Source organism: Pezoporus wallicus, unplaced genomic scaffold (genome assembly GCF_028554395.1).
Source record: "Pezoporus wallicus isolate ANWC-B61680 ecotype Strahan unplaced genomic scaffold, APGP_CSIRO_Pwel_v1 contig_8166, whole genome shotgun sequence".
Lineage (NCBI taxonomy): Eukaryota > Metazoa > Chordata > Aves > Psittaciformes > Psittacidae > Pezoporus > Pezoporus wallicus.
Genome location: NW_026638114.1, coordinates 2,446,048 through 2,463,040, shown reverse-complemented (window position 1 = coordinate 2,463,040; position 16,993 = coordinate 2,446,048). Strand labels below are relative to the sequence as shown.

Sequence of the window (16,993 nt, the reverse complement as noted above, 5' to 3'; positions counted from 1 at the left end):
GGTTGCAGAGAGTTCCTTCAGTGTCATCTGCAGGGTGTGCTCCCATCACTGGCTGCCGAACACGGCTCAGAGCTGCTCAGTGCTTGACCCTGCAGCCAAGGTCCCTGCAGCGGGAGTTTCTCCCTGACACCGTGATCTGTCAGACCTCCCAGAGCTGTGCTTTATAAGAGCCCATCAATGGAGAGTGGCACTTCTCAGCCTGTCGGCAAATATTTGCGATGTGGTAGGATGTTTCCCAAGTTCTCGTTGGTTTGCTGCGAATGGACAACATGCAGAATGTCCTGCCATAGTGTGTTGTTTAAATATATAATGAGGTAGAGAAAACAATCTGCTCTTGAATGTAAGTGTTTCAGTTCACTTTGTGAGCTCAAGAGGAGAATCCACTCTGCTTTAGGATCTTGATTGCTGTCGAGATCTGGAGTTTGGGGATCTGCAGGTCTCATCTGTCCTGTTTTAAGCCCAAGATTTCCTTGTAAATTTTGGAGTGCTTAGAAATAGTGATTTGTTAAGCAGCAAAACCTGACTTGATGGTGAGAGAACAGAATGGCTTCATGCTTGGATCTCTCCCATAAATGAGACATAGGAAATACAGTTTTTTTAAAAGCACTAATAAGTGTTGCCAGTATAAAAACCCTTTAGAGTGGATGGAATGGAGCTGTAGGGTAAGAGCTGGACTTTGTGTCTAAAGTTGTGGGGATTTGTGAATGCACTGGAAAAGTCTTTTTCACTCCGCAGTCCATGACCCACTGGGGTCTGTGACCTGTTTTGAAGACGTTCTCAAAGGTACTAAAACCATCAAACCTATGAGCAGGAAGGTTATTTCTGTGTCACCTTGCCCCTGTTTCCCTGGGAAGTTTTTTAAATGCACACATTAGGAAATATATTGATAATAATGGCAAACCTAAATCAGTCACCATCAGCCTTCCCCAAACACTGAAATAAGTATTCTGTGCTCTTTGCAGTCCTCTGCTCCTTGGAATTGATTTTCTGCTGGAGTGTGCTCGCCGTGTAGCATTGGAATGAATTCCTGTAGGTTTACAAATTGGCTAGATTAGAAGGTCCGGCTTTACATGTCAGGAGTTGTTGTCAGGTTCTCCAGATAAATGGGGTCCTGCCTGTCTTGGGGTTTTGGCTGGTGCTTAAGGCATATCCGTGTATGCAGGGATGGGTTTTTTCTGACTTCTTTTTTACTTACATACTTTCACGTAAATGAATAAAAACTGTCAGGGATCATAAGTCATATCTGGCCACTCTGGATTTGATTGCTTTGACTGCAGTTGACACTTAAACCAGAGCAGTAGCCCCCAGGAGTGTCAGCAATGACAGCTGTGGAAGATGGATGGGAGAGCTCTTCCTTTGGTATCTTCAGAAAGGCATACTAGAAGGTCCTCAGGAAAAGATGTTCCTTTCCTTATCCTCTCCTGCCTAGCAGCTCCATGAGCATGACATTCTCATTCAGAAGGACCAAACAGGCTTTAAAGTGGTAATGGTAGACTTCCCTTTCCAAATACTGATTTCCCCTTGACATCCCATAGAAACACCTTCTGTCTCTGGGAGTGGATGCCGAGAGCAGCCACAAAATGCTGAATTCTCCCTTCGTCTGCTGAGGAGTACCCAAATGAAATGTGTTTGAATACATGTACAACAGACTGGTATACTTTTCAGTAGTCTGTTGGTATGAATTCGGGCATGGTATATAGGACTGAGGATCTTTTCCTTACATGAAGGATGGCATTTTTATATTGAGTTCAAAGGATTTGGTAGTCCTCTTTCCTTGAAGTGCTCATCCTGTTCTCCTGTATGTTTAGAAGCACATGTGATTCTCCACCAGTCCATCTACCTGATTAAGGTACTGTCTGTGGCCTTACTTCACGAAGAACCAAATTTGAACAATTTGTGGAAATCCCATGTAATGCCATCTCTGACCTGCAGCATCCACTCATCAGCTCGTTTGCTTTAATGATATTTAATTTGGTTGTTTTTTTCCTGGAGAAATTGTGGTCAGCTGCCAATTCAGCTTTTATTTCAGCATCCTACCTGTATGTATGCCTAAAGACCTTCTTTAGGTTATATTACAAAAAATAAAGCAGTCTTCATCAAGTAGTGGAAAGGCTTCATAAAGACTTTTTAATGCAGTCTTAACTGTTGTACATTTGGTGGCTTTTCCTGGTGAGCTGCAGGCAGGATGCAAATGCTCTGCACAGTTTAAACTGCTAGTTATAGCCTGTGGTTCCATCATGGCTTTCTCGATCTAGGCTGCCTGGTCAGTGACAGGGCACTGATGTGTGTTTAAGACCAGGTTGGACGAAGCCTTGGGTGAGATGGTTTAGTGTGAGATGTCCCTGCCCATGGCAGGGGGGGTTGGAACTGGATGATCTTAAGGTCCTTTCCAACCCTAACCATTCTATGATCCTAAACACACCTTATTTAAAGTGAGGAAAAATAAAAAGCCTTTGGTTTGACTGGAGCATACAGAATGTAAAAGTCTGGTATGAGAATAGGAAAAGGAATCGCTATGTCATGGCTGGAGTAGCTCAGAGAGCTACCTCGAAACATCAGAGGGAATTTCCCAGGAGCATTTGTGAATGTGTTCGTATGTGGTTGGAAACCACTGAGGCCTGAACGCGGCGCTGGGGAAGCGTGTCAGTGCTCGAGAGAGTGAGCAATAGGCCAAGGGTTTGCCAAGTCAGAAGCCAAGAACAAATTAAGGGAGATGGGAGGGTCAGTTCCCAGAGCTGGGTGCGAAATGGAGCTGGTGAGTGTGCCACTGATCGTGTCGAGAACGACTGCAGAGCAATTTTATAACGCTGAATGTTTGAAGCTTTATATTTTCAAGCTCTGCGGGGCTTTTATTTGCTGTAAGTAAGTTTTATACACACCAAGATTGTCAGATAAATGCCGGCTTCATTCAGGTAAACGTGTCTTTAGCTGACTTCTGAGCCATTTTGTTTAAATGAGTGCATATTGTATTTATATTCTCAAATTGAGAAGGTGATTGTGAAATCTGACTTCAACTTAACTCAGTCCATGGCAAACTTTTCAGGACAGAGAATGTTTTTCGTGTTATTTGTAAAATGATCTGTGTGTTTTCAGCATCGTATAAAAGCTGTTAATTATAATTCAGAGGAGCTTTGGATAAGAGGTTCTGAATTGAATGTATACAAACTGTAGGAGAATACCAGTTTCCTAGAGCAGCTCTCACCGTTTCTAGCGTCTCAACTTATGTAAAGCCTTAAAATATGCAACAATTCCATATAAATAGGCAAGAATATGCAGAAGTTGGATACAAACTACAACACGAATTTCAGAGTATGTTTGAGTTTATTTTGTAACGTGGTTTGATGTACAGAACGAGAAAGATGCTTCAGTTGTACTCTCAAATGTGTAAAGCAGTGGAGGGAATCTCTGAACTGCTGATCCATCCTGAAGTCCTCCTGTACTCAATTTAGGTGTATCACCTCCGAATCAAAGGTTTGATTGCAGCCTATGTAGGCTACGTGCTTTAAAATAACTGAATTGAATAGTGGTAATAGTATTGCTGAGGCAGCAAGAGCTTGACGGAGAGGTTGCAACCCCCCCAGACCAACCTGTAACTGCAGCCTCCCTCCTCCCCAAAATGTTGATAAGCCTGAGCTGAGCTTCATAGTGAAATGAAGACCTAAGGGGCCCATTTTAAACCTGCTCAGTCTTAGCCTGCATGAGCTGTCAGCAGAACGTTAGGAAACAGACAGCCCATAGAGTGTAGAGGGAGGTTCATGAACTAAATCCAATTGCTCAGAAAATGAGATTTAGTTCAAAATCCTCAGATTTGTTGTTTAATTTCTCATAATGTTTGGATTTGTATCTGCCGCCTCCTCTGAGCTACTAAGATTGAGTTAAGATTCAAACATTTCTTTGCAACCACAACAGCTAGAGTAGTTTTGTTCTAAATGCAAGGAGAGAATCACAGGGAGTTATGCTCCTGCCAGAGTATGCTTTAAAAGAAACCTCTGCTGGTATCATAACAACAGTGATAAAATTGTGAAATGAGTTCTTTCCTCTAAGCATGAATTGCTTGAACTTTATAGTGGTGGGAAAAAGACTTCACTGGATAGAAGAGACTGTGGTTGTGTAAGATAAACTACTGGTTTTGCTGTCTGTCACTTTTCATCAACCACAGTGTTTCTGTCACCTTGAATTATAACTTGGAAATGTTGTATTCAGATTGGTGCTCCATGTTGAATTGAGACTAAACAAGTAGATGGCATCTTTGCAGCGAGCTTGAAGGAGGCATGATGTGTAATAACCAAATGATATGAAAAAAAGCTCTGAAGTGCAGTGCTATTACAGAATCCCAGAGTGATTTGGGTTGAAAGGGACTGTAAAGCTCATGCAACCCCTTGCCACAGGCAGGGACACCTTCCACTAGAGCAGCTTGCTCCAAGCCCCTGTGTCCAACCTGGCCTTGAACACTGCCAGGGATGGGGCAGCCACAGCTTCTCTGGGCACCTTGTGCCAGTGCCTCAGCACCTTCACAGGGAAGAGCTTCTGCCCAATGTAGTTCTCAGTAGCTTTCCTGTATTATATTGTCCAAATATCCCATTGTTCTCCGTGGATTAACCTTCCTCAGTTTCTTATCATGCTATATCAAACTACTTCTCCTGTCTTCTGTTAGTTGACATTGAAGCTTTTCAGATACTGGAGAAAATGATTTCTATCTCTTACTCACCATTTGCTTTATCAGTATGGGATTTGTGTTCCTTGGGATATTTTTAAGATATTTTCTTGGCATAATGACCGATTTGTAAGAAGTCGAGAAGACACAAAAAAGCCGAAGATGGGAAATTAAATTTGGTTCCATTTCTTGGCAATGTGTAAATTCATTTCCCTCATCCCTCTAGTTAACAGTGCAAAAATTCAACCTATTCCCAAGCTATCAACATCCTTGGGTCTCTTTGTGGCTGAAAATCCGTTTCTCACAATCCATGTCATTGGGACAGGGGGAGGAGTGACTATGTAGGCTGCTCCATCCTATGCTTTTATTGCTGCTCTGACTAATGGATGTTCAGAGACCCCTTGCTAATGGGATGTTTTGCTTATTCATAAAATCTCATCAGTGCCAATTTCTGAAGAAATTTCTTGGTCTACGTGCAGTGTTGTACCCAGAGGCATGAATTTGGCAGGCCTGATAATAAGTCTGAGTATTGAGGATTGTTATGTCTTCCTCACCAATATGTCTAAATAATGGCTCATAATTAACTCTGGCAATCACTCTTGTCCAAGCAAAATTCATCATTCTGCAGTTCCCTGGGGCTTTTGCCAGCTTTCCCGCGAGAAGTGTTTGGACTGTGTGTGAAGAGGTTGCAAGGCCAGCTAAAACGGAAGATTCTTCCAATTAGAGCTTAGCAAGTGTGGTACCTGTCCTTGCTGGGAGCGTGCCTTTTCCACTCTGGCAGTGGGGCAGTTCATAGTAAATAGCGCTTGGCCTCAGCGGAAAACAAAGCCACGAGGATTTTCTGATCTTCTTGGGCTTTGTGGCATGCATGAGGCTTGAAAATTCAGCAGAGGTGGATGTGAATATTTTCCTTGAGGAATACAGACCCTAGATGCAATTCCCAACATGGTAGGATTTTGCATACTATCTTTCTTACCATCTTATAATGGTAGACTATTTGCCATCTCTAAAGGAGCCCTTCCACTTTTATTCCTTACTTTGGGAATGGAGTGGATAAGGTCATTTACCATGCTGCAGGAGAAATACCAACTGCTGTGCAGGGACATTGGCTTCAGACTGAGAAGACAATAAGTGTTTCTCAGGATGGTTCATAATAGCTGTATATTTCCATCTGGTCCACATTTTTCCCAGGCTTGCTCCCATAAAACGAAGTTACCAGTCCCACATGTCTTTAGAAGGGTGGATTGAAAAACAGATTGCAGTGACTTAGGATTTCTATCCCCCTTCCCAGAAATCACTGCTACAGGAAAATGCTGGACCCAAGTTCTGACCTGGGATGGAAAATCCTATGCACTTGGGTCACATGCAAAGGGTTTGTGAGTCACATGGAATTTACACGTCACTTGCTGAACTGAAACCTTGGAAAAGACTAATCTTCTATTAATTTATGTAAACAGGAAACCGTGTTGAGCACTCAGATGTTCTCAAGCTGCACGCTCTACCCTCTTATAATGTTAGTTTTCCCTAGAGAATAGCAACGTCCTGTCAGCGTGCCAGTCCTGCTTAGTATTTCGTACCTGTACATCGGCTTTGCCTGCATACCTAATTCTTCTGCCTAGGTTTGCATTATTTTATCTTTCAATTTGAAAACTATTTACATCTGTAAAAACAAAGTGTAGTATATAGTAGTGGTATGCTACTGTATTCATTTGAATTAATGTCCCTTAAAGTGCAAAGGCTGCAGAATTCACGTATCGTAGGATGGTAGAGCTCTGTGCATATAAAGAAAACAAATCCTGGTTTTGTAAAGGTCAATTTATAACTAGCTCCAAGTTCATGTAATTTTGGTGGTGCAAGGAGAAGAAATGTGGTGGCAAAAGCTTAGGTTATCAGTCTGAATTCACAGACTGTATGATATTGTTTTTGTTGCCTCTCTACCAACAGGAATTCTGCCTGTTCACATTCTTGATCCTTCTCCTCTTCCTTGAGGAAACACAGCTGTGGAGCAGGAGCTGGGGTTGTACTGCAGTGGGTTGCACTGTATGTAGATGAGATTGGGTCCTTTCTGCGTGTCAGGAATAAGTGCTTTATCACTTCAGTTGACATCTGTTTTCCCATTAGTCTGTTTTTTGGCCAAAGCCAAGTGCCCCAGTTGCAGGTACATGGAGATTAGTAGCAGACATAAAGTCATCCCACTTTGAAGCTGTGAGTTATTGCTTTTTGTCCGTAAAGATGACGATTTATTTACTTGGTGTAGTAGCCTTAAGGTTTCTTTAACAATGCTGGAGGATTGTTTATTTGAAGAGCCTCCAAAAATGATCAAACCTCACTAAAATTGTGAAGTTGCCAGGGATTAGTTAGAGCGTATCAAGCCTCTGCCAGAATGGTCTTCTATGTCAGTGAAGGGAGTGTAGTTGCTGTATGTTCATCTGCTGGGTAGGATTAAGTTATTATGAACAAATGCCTGTTCCGGATGAGTTTAATGAGCTTTTTAATTTATGTGCATCAGCTTTGTGGCACAAGTTGATGCATTTACCTCTGCTTATTCTGCTCACCCTTCCAGCTTTGGATTGTGATGCCTCTTTATCTGGTAGGAAGCCTGCTAAGCCATGACATTTTTCCAATGTACTCCAAGTGCCTGAAACATCTCATGCAGATTTCCCCCTTACACATATTTTGAGATCTCCTTTCATGATTGGTGCCCACAGCCCTGTTTTTAAATCAGTTGCAGCAACATCTACATGGTGCAGTGGAGTTGTTCTCTAGTGGGGAGAGCAAACCTGAAGCAGTGAGTTACAGGGTTGGTACATACCATGACCTGGAGTATGTGGTACATATATGGGATCCCATGTGTGGTTTCAATTTATATGGTGATTTTGTTCTTTTTATATATATATTTTTTTTTTTTTTCCTCTCCTTTTGCTTTCAATCACTATCTCTCAAAGTTCCTGGAAGAAGTTAGATGAACCATTTTCTTTGGATCCAACAGCAATACCATTGTTGTTTTTGCTTTTGGCAGTCTGCTAGTGCTTTGGATTTCCATTTCCTTTACCTACTAGATATATTTATATATGTAGATATTAAAATAACACAAAATGTATTTTGTCTGCTTCTGTTCATCTTTCAAACAACGTGCAGCTGTTGAACTCCACATGAGTGCTCACTTGCCGTGGGTCATTCCTGCTGGATGTGTTGCACTGCTGCACCCAGGCAATGATCTTGGAGAACAGTGACATGGGCTTGGTTTGCTCTCCCTCTCCTTTAAAGAAATAATAATAAGAAGAAATAATTACAGGTATACATATGGTGAGGAGGAAACTTTGCATGACGTTCTTGGCTCGTATTTCATCAGCTTGTATTTCCTGTCATACAAATTTCTTGTTTCTAAAATTTCACTGGTGGCAGCTGGGTAGGAAACCACTCCTCCTCGCTGCTCGATTCTTTTCTGTTGGACCTTTTTGCTCCTTACTTGAGGTTCTGCTTCTACTCCCATTCTGCCTTTTCCATCTCTTTTCTTTCCTCCTTTTGGTGTGTTGAGTCATGGATCTTGCCATTCCATCTTTCTTCCTGCTCACAGCAAATAGAGGATTTACCTTAAGTGCTTTTCAGGTCTGCTGAGACTCCAAGGAAAACGCTTTTTGAGCTGTTAGGCTGACATGGAGTGGACAGAGCAGCAGGGACCAGGTCGACAACTTGTGGGGCCTGCTTTCCTTTTGCTCCTCTGCCTGCCTCTGCTGCCTGTCCTTGTTCAAGAGGTGCATGAAGTGGTGGTAGGTCAGAGTGTGCTGGGTTCAGGCTGCCTCAGAGGTCACTGTCAGAGTTTTGAGTCATCACATTACTCCTTCAGCATGTTAGTCATGCTTCTTGGATGCAGACCAGAGGCTGGGGCTGTGTAGGGTCAGAGCGGTGACGTAGAAGAGGGAACACAGCTGTAGATGCATAAGGGTTAGCTGGAAGGTTTTGGTCCATTTTCCCTCTGAGAAGAACACTCCCGCTCTGCCCAAATCCTAAATTTGCTCGGAAGTGTCTAAATAAAATTCAGATTATCCTTAAAAATTGAGAAACAGCAACTTGTTTTTGAGAGTTGTAGAGACTCAGACATTGAAAATGGTTTTATTTAGCTGAGAACATGTCTTAGGAAGTGGATGGGGAGCCCCTTTCTAGTCTTTCAGGGAGTCACCCTTCCTCTCTGCTCTCCCCTCCTCTGTTTCTCCATCACCTCTGCACATAAGCACTGAGCAGAGCAATGTCACTTGTCAATCCTCTGCGAGCACAGGCCTCTCCCTTTGTCATGGGGACCTGAAGAGACAGAAGTTGCTCTGGGGTCCATCACCATCTGTACGGGACCCTCTTGTTTATCCTCAGGTAATGCACAATCCTGTTTTTATACACTTCCATGGGTTTGCTCAAACTGCCAAGTGACAATCTGGCTAAGATTCTGGGAATGAATGTCCATATGAGGTTTGCACTGTGGGTCTCCTTTCAGCGCTGCCCACATTTGGGATCCCAGTGTGCCCAGAGCAGCACTCATTCAGCTTCCCAGAAGAGCAGAAGCTTCTTTGCTGATGTACGGCCCTGTTCTCTGGTACCGTATTTTGTTCTCAGCTGGGACTACAGCAGTGCTCTGTAATGTGCTGATTTGCAATTCCCTGACATATGCTAGTTACAATGAGACATTAGGTTTTCGGGAAAACAGCCCTCCTAATGTACATGGGAGATAACACACCAGATGAGTGTTACGAGAGAGATCTGAGACATCTTATTTAACTTAATATCAAACCAAATAGGGAAACTTTGCAGCAATGACTGCCAGATTATCCTCTGAGGACCACAGCCTGGCTATTTGGCTGCCGATGAAACTACATATTTTCATATTTACTAATAGGGGAGAAGCGAACTCTCTGTGGTGAGTAATACAGATAGTGGCAGCTCCAGTTCCTCTTCATTCATCACTGTACTGCTTTCCCCAAGCAAAGGTCAGTGGATATACTTGGTTTGTGTGACTCCATTGTAGGATTTACATTCATGAATCACCAGAGGGTCTGTGATTGCATCCTGGCAGCATAGATCCAGGGAATTGCTATTTCAGGAGGCTGTGCACCTCTTTCCTGATCTTGCTGGAGGACAGATCCAGGTGGTGGTTTAGTATAAGGGGAAGGTCAGGACGTGTTCAGTTTACACCCTTAGCCTGTGATTCACCTTACCTTAAGTATGTTCTCTCATGTGGCAAGGGAAAAGGTCTATGATGTGGGGTTCATCTTGATATTTACAACACCCAGGTACTGTCGGGAGAGAGGCCAAGTCTTTTAAGTATGCCAGTGATTGTCTTGAAGTCGGTCAGTCGGTCATGTCCCCATACCTTTAGTTTCTTTTGAAGGATCACACTTGTGATCCAGGTGTTGATACGTCTTCTAAACTGCAGGTAAGCTAGCACATGCTACGTTTGTGCAGAACAGGCATTTCAGATGCAGAACGGTTGGTTGTAATGACCAATCCCTGTACGCTTTCCTTCAGGGTTCACTTGCGTTAAGTTTATTTTAATGAATATTATTGAACTTTTCACAGGAGGGTTTAGTGAGCAGATTGGAAATCCTGAAAAGGATATTAGAACTGGGTGAATAATTCATAGAGAGTAATTTATTTTATGAATGTCACCTTTTCCTAGTTTGAATTGCCTGGGAATAAAGCGTGACTTGCTGGAATTTAGTTGTTAATTAAAATTACACACCAAATAATTTCTGTCAGCAATCCTTACTTTGTAGCTCGTTCACAAGCAATTTATTGTGAGCAGTTGATGTTCACTGGACACAGAAATTCCAGGATTTATTTTTCCCCTTTTTGATTCCATTGTCCTGACTTGCTGGTCTTTGCTTTATTGAAAGAGTTGTCTCAGATTCCAGAGTGTTTCGATTCATGAGTATATGAGGGTATTGTAGTATTTGCCAGAATTTCCAGTTCTGGCCAGCTGTTCTGCCAAAGCATTATTTCATTAGAAGGCAGATGAAACAATTTCATTAACAAAAATCAGCTGCCAAATTTATTCCTGTCTTCTACCTACTCTGAAGCTTCACTTCTGATCTTCATGGTAATCAATATACAAAGGCTGTTTCCATCATGGCAACATCACCAGGCTCTAGTGTTGGCTTTTTCAGACTTAAGTTTGCAGAGTGAATGAGGAGGAACGCTGACTTTTTTGTCGTTTCTCTGTTCCAAATAACGGGTGCGAACAAGTCCACGTCAGGTCCAGAGATTGTGAAGTTTTACATAAATAGGTTGTGGCTTTGTGTGGGTTTTGTTTGTTTGTTTTGAACAACGTTGACTCAGTCACACAGTAGCATGAAAGAAATATCTTTTATGTACCTCACAAACCTCATCAGCTAATGAGAACCATGTATCTTTGCACTTCTTCAAAGCTTCAAGCTCATCTAATGCTTCTCCTCTACACTAATCTGTAGAAACTGCTCCAGTCTTTCTTTTGCCCACTGTAATAGGCTTTATTTATGCACAAGATTGCAATACACAGTATTAAAGTCATTGGACACATATACTGCTGCTTATGAGACAGGGTGATGCATGCTGCAGGTTTGCTGGCTGCAGTCGCTCTGGCTGCATGCTGTTGGTTACACTGTGCAGAGCTTTGGGACTCCTGCAAACTGGGAAGTGATGCTGACCTTAGGAAACACCCTGGTTTGTTGTCTCTCCTTCTAGTCTGCCTCAGTGATCGAGTTGTCATTATTAATACAGTTAAATCCTATTAGAACTTCAAGAGATGTGTGTTATCCACCCCAGCTCTATTTTATGTTGTTGGATGAGCACTCAAAGTGCAACTTCAGGACAGCACAGACTGGCAGCCCATGATTCCGTACTCGGCTGCTGCCCTGCCAGGTAGACACTTCTTGAAATAGCATTGCCCACGGGGATCATTTGTCACATTTGAATCGATGCCTGGCAATCGGTTGTAACCCATGTTGTTTTTCATCATTTCTTGCATGGTTGTGCCTTCAGCCTGACATGTGCCTCCCATATGGAGTCAGCCTCCAGGGCTTTGTGTCCTGATCGTGCATATTATGGTTGGACTCTATGATCTTAAAGGTCTTGTCCAACCTAAATGCCTCTATGATGGATTCTCTGTGCAGACTGCAGGAGGCAGGTGCCTGAGCTGCGTAGCCCTGCATCACTGGGCAGTACAGGCTCTGCCACGTGCCCTTGGGTAACCACGCTTCACTTACACAAGCTCAACATCTCCAGCTGCTTTGTGTTGGCAGATCAGAATGCTTTCTGATTACCTGAGGTTTACCCCAGTCCTGGTTTGGTTTTTGTATCTAGTCCTAGTGTGCAGGGCTGTGGTTTGATCATAAGCAGTTTGTGGGTTGTACGTTCCTGCGATGCCCAACTCTTTACTCCTGAGCTACTGCAGTAAAAATAAATAATAATGCTGCATGGTCAGTATTTATTCTCCCTTTTCCGCTGCAACAGAGAGCAATATAATAGGCTCTATTTAGCATTTGCTCATTTGCTTTGCAAAGTTCTCCCTGCTTTTTGCTCTGTTTACGTAGGTGTCCAGTATTGCTCTTCACTGTAACTTGCAATGTGTAGTTTTTACAGAGTAAACACATACTCAGATCTGTACAGAAAATTCTTGGTTAATAATAGATGAGAAGAACATGACCTGTTTTGATTTGATGGTATGCATCCCTAAATGGGATGTGTAGGGAGGCACATTGGGCTGTCTGAAATGCACAAAAAGACAAAAATATTAATAGCTATATATATTTTTTTCAGTGCACAGTTCCTTACACTTGGGTCAAAAGAAAGAGAAAGAACAAATTGCATTGTTAATGTGTGTATTATTAATGAGCATTAGCTCTCCCGGAAGGGCCTAGCTCTTATCTGTATTGCTCAACTAAAAAGATGCAAAACAGATTAGTGGAGAACAAATGGAAAAACCTCAGCAATTATGTCACTCATCTTTTTCCGTGTAGCAGTAGAATGTGAGCGGATACCCATAGGTGTGTACTGCCTGAAGGAATGTGCTTTTCTAAGCACAGTGTCCCCAGTCTTTGCTACAGCTGTGTGTCTTGATAGTAAGAACGTTGGCTATTCTGGTTTAGGCATTTCCAGCAAGAGCAAGGTTGATCCCTTCTTTGCCAGGAAGGGTTGCAGGTTCAGCACGACTAGTAGGTGAGACAGGAGTTACTGAAGGAAAAGGTGGCAGATGGGGGAGTCTCTTTCTAGGCTTCTCTATCCACACGTTTTCCATATGAATCAAATGCTTTAAAAAAGCATTGTAGGCACATTAGACAGTGTGATCGCATGTATACAGATCGCTGTGCTGATCTGTATATGTATTTACACTGCAAAGCTGCTCTGTGATACTGATATTCTAATTTGATGATATTTTATTTCCATTAAACCCACAGGGGCCTCCTAATTTCATCCCCTGGCTGTTGTTTTAGAATTGCATGCACGTGCCAGCAATCTGCGTGTGTGCTTCACTGAGGAAAGATTAGGTCCTGTTTGAAAAGCAAGTTTACTTACTTTTTTTTGCATCCAAATATTTAGTTATATTTCAGCTCTTTTTGAACGAGTTAAGAGTCCCTGCATGTTAATTTTAGCCCTCTATAAAACTTCTGTAAGCACTGAACCAAAATGTACAAATGCCCAAGTTTGCCTTGGCAGAGAGCAAAAAGGAATTTGAAAGTAAATGGATCTTTCAGCAATTTTTCCCCTATGAATCACTTGTAAGATGGGAAAACCCTCTGTCTGTGCACATCTTTCTCCTATGCCAAGTATCATCATCGCTGCAGAGCCACAAGCAGGTCTTGGAGAACAGAGTCCCAAAGACCAGCTGCTGCTACCTGGATTTGTAGTTCTCAAGGCTTTGCATTTTATAGGCCTGTGACTTGGGGTACAGAGCTGAGCATCAACAGCTCTGGCCATAGCGAGTCACTTTGCATTCTGAAAGGAAACATTAAGGAGGATTTTTAAGGGGCGATTTAATTTCCCCCATGAGACAGGAGCAATAAAAAAGGATGGTGCAGAAGCTGCAGAAATGTTTGTTTCTTAATTGATTCCTTTCCAAGGAAGGTTGAAAGGAAGGAAATTTGAATAGCTGCTGAAAGGAGAGTTCTGTTATCTGCCTCTGTAACCCTTATTTTCCAAGGTTTGGCCAGTATTTATACCTCTCTCTGCTGAGCTGTAGTTTTGGCACCAAAATAGTGTTTGTGCTTTGCATAATCATGTGATTCACTTCAGAAGCTGCCTGCAAGAAAGCTGAAGTTATTCTTGAAATATTTAAAAATGCAATTAAGTGTCAAGAGTCATGCTAATTTTTAAAAATCTCTGCAAGACATGAAAAAAAAGTAGTTTTCAATTCCTGTGAGATTGAACTAAAGTGACCTTTTCTTTTCCTGCAATAAACTATTAAAATTCAGTGGAAACTCTGTAAGAAAATCCTTAAAAAAATGGATATTAAATAGTGACCTTCACAACTCTGCTCTCTTCTCTTCCTCTTCTTCAGCCCAGGTAGGAAGTAGCTACCAAAGATTGTTGCTGTCAGAGTTGGGGTTAAGTGTCATTACCTGCAGTGACCGGTTGTACAAAGACAATACGCTTGTGAATGCAGAAGTTAGTGAGTGGATGAACAAGTTGGTTCATGCTAAAATCACTTGGTTCCCCTGCACATACTGATGTGTTTATAACTAAGGATGCATTAGTGCATTTAAAACTGTGTCTGTATTAATGGTGGCTGATACAGTGAAGATGTCCCAGATGCAGCACCTTGAGGATCACAAGCCCAGTGTAAAACCAGGAGGAGTCTGAGCTCTGGGGGCACACGGCTATTTTTGAAATCCCTTTCTTCATGTGCTGTGTTTTTTCCCAAAGCTAATTTACCTTCCTTGTATTTCCTCTCTTCCTTCCCAGGGATTGTCCCCATGGGTTGAAAAATTGCATCTCCTTCTTGTGGTGATTTACCACATTTCTAAATGGGTATTACCCCAAATGGAAAACAAAAATGGGTATCTGAAAATTCCTTAGTGAATCGGAGTGGGCTGAAGTACTTCCCAAAGCAGGGGTGACATGAAATGTTCTCATAGCTTAGACCTCTTTCAAACGCATTCCTGGTTACTGATGTGATCATTTTGAAGTACGAATTCACCATCATCTTCTTGCTTATGAGGCACTTGTGCCCAGAAGAAATCTGGACCACGAAGTGAGGAACACCTCTGGAGATGCCATTGTGGGCCCTGTATGTTTGTGCTTCGTGGGCATACGAGAGCCCACTTGAAGAATGAGTGGAGACCTCTGTACAAGCATTTTTAAAGACTGTTTCATCCATCACCAGTTAAAACCTTCAGGGATGACTTGCTCTGTGTGTATGCCACCACAGGAGAGTGCTTGGCAGGACAAGGGTTAATTCCCACTGCCCCGTGCTCTCTGCAGGAAGCTGGGTCTGATCACAGTCTGCTGTCATGAGACTAAGTGGCCTCTGGCTTTCCAAGACAGAACAGGTTCTTTCCACATACTGTAATTCTGACTGATGGAAGGCTGCTTCAGAAGTTGAAATATGGCTAAAAATGACAGTGCTTGTCCTCAGGCTCTTCTAAGGGAGCCAGTGTATTGTGTTCTTTTGTGCTTCTCATTTTCCCTACCTCCCTTTGCACTTTAATGTTTCCAAAGGTTTGTCCTGCAGATCCTAGGGGAAGGTGACCGTTTGCATTTGGTTCTTGTGCTGCTGACTGGGAGATGCTGTGTCTGTGCCCACCCATGCTGCCCTAGAGCTGGTTTGGCTCCAGGAGATTTGGCAAGTGCCTGGTCCTGCCCCACTGCTATCTGATGGCTGCAGCATCACTGTCCTTGGCTGCCTGCTCACAGAGGCAGACCTCCACTGAGCACAGATGCGAGGGGAGAAGAACAAAGCAATCACATTTGTCCGTTTACTAAAGCAAATCTAAGTGTTGTGCCATCTGTTCTGCAACTACAAGAAGCCCTGTGAGCTCTTTGGAAAAGGCAGAAAATATGTTCAGAATCTGGAGTGAAGTTGGATGTGAAAATAAGATGCTGAGAATCGGTAGGAGCCTGGATAACACCAGAACAGACTGAAAGTAACAAAATAAAAACTTCAAGTAGAAAATACAAGAAAGAAAACCTGCCCTGAAATGGGGGGACATCCAACATTCATTAGATTTTTCTCCTGTATCTTCCCCATTGCCTTTCATGCGTGTGTTCATTTTTGACGTTGATCCTATTCAGGAGAGCAGATCCAGGTTGGTATTTAGTAGTTCAGAAGTGCTGTGGTACAGCGGGAGCCTGCAGCACTGCAGGTGAGGGGGACCGGTCCCTCCTCAGTGACAAGAGACGCAGGGTGGCTCAGGGTGATGCTGCCTGCCCCAGCCTCACATTGGGCCTCCTCTGCCTGCTGCCAAAAGTCACAGCCCTGATCCAAAGCACAGCTGTGTGCCGTTTTTCAAAAGCCAGGAAGGAGAACTGCAGACTGTGTGAAAAATGATAAAATCTGGAAAACTTCTTAAAGCGACCTTTATAGCTTTGTGAAATTCCTGCTTCCCCAGAGTTCAGATGAATCCCATGAAAGTCTAATTGTGTTAAGCTCCAAACTGTGCTGCAGCCACCGGCCCTGGGCTGGTGAACCTGCTGGTGGTAAACAGCTAGAAGAGAGGGCTGTACGTCGACCAGCTCTTTCAGGAGAGTAGTGAAGGCACAGAGAATGTAATGACTTCTCCCTTAAAGCTCCTGCTTTGTAAACTGAGAACTGTGGTGTGGATGGAAGTGACTGATGCTGACAGCCACTTGGAGCATGAGGTTTTGCTGGTAGGAGAGCAAAGAGTATCTTGTGGTTCATGCTCTGGCCTTGGCCTTCAGGACATCTGGTTTCCCATTTCTACCACAGAGTTCCTGCAGGTCCTTGGGCAAGTCATCGTTTTCCTGCATCCTGTTTCCCCAGTGAGGGACGGAGGATTGTTTTCCTTCGCCACGGTGCTGTGAGGCTCTGTAGGGTTGGCAGTTACCATAGAGATGAGGTACCTAAATAGAATCTGAAACCTGTTGAAGGAGAGCAATGAAACCTGATGGTGTTACCAAAAGAACAGCATGGCTTTGGCTGTTTTGCGTGGGGCAGCTACAACAGGTTGTAAAACTGTCACAGTAGGTGTAAGTACGTGAAACCAGGGTCAGCTGGAACATAGACTTGTAAAAACAAAAAGCTACCAGTACAAACTCAACCTGTAAATATGAACTAGTATCACTAGTTAAATAAATAAACCAAAAGAGATTTTCCTCTTTAGGATCCTCTGGGCATTTTCATTTAATAAAGTCTTTAGG

At 43.0% G+C, this 16,993-nt stretch overlaps 1 protein-coding gene across 2 annotated transcripts in view; it reads left to right on the top strand.

Moving 5' to 3' along the window:
• The window catches only part of ADAMTS2 (ADAM metallopeptidase with thrombospondin type 1 motif 2), a 173,702-nt gene that overhangs the window by 34,504 nt on the left and 122,205 nt on the right, over nucleotides 1-16,993 (top strand). The window contains exon 1 of one of the 2 annotated variants that reach the window (XM_057409508.1): nucleotides 16,708-16,822. The exons of the other annotated variant lie outside the window; for it this stretch is intronic. Coding sequence (XP_057265491.1) covers nucleotides 16,763-16,822 — 60 coding nt within the window. The 5' untranslated portion in view covers nucleotides 16,708-16,762. Of the gene's footprint in view, nucleotides 1-16,707; nucleotides 16,823-16,993 lie in introns of those variants that run through there. 2 annotated transcript variants of the gene reach the window in all.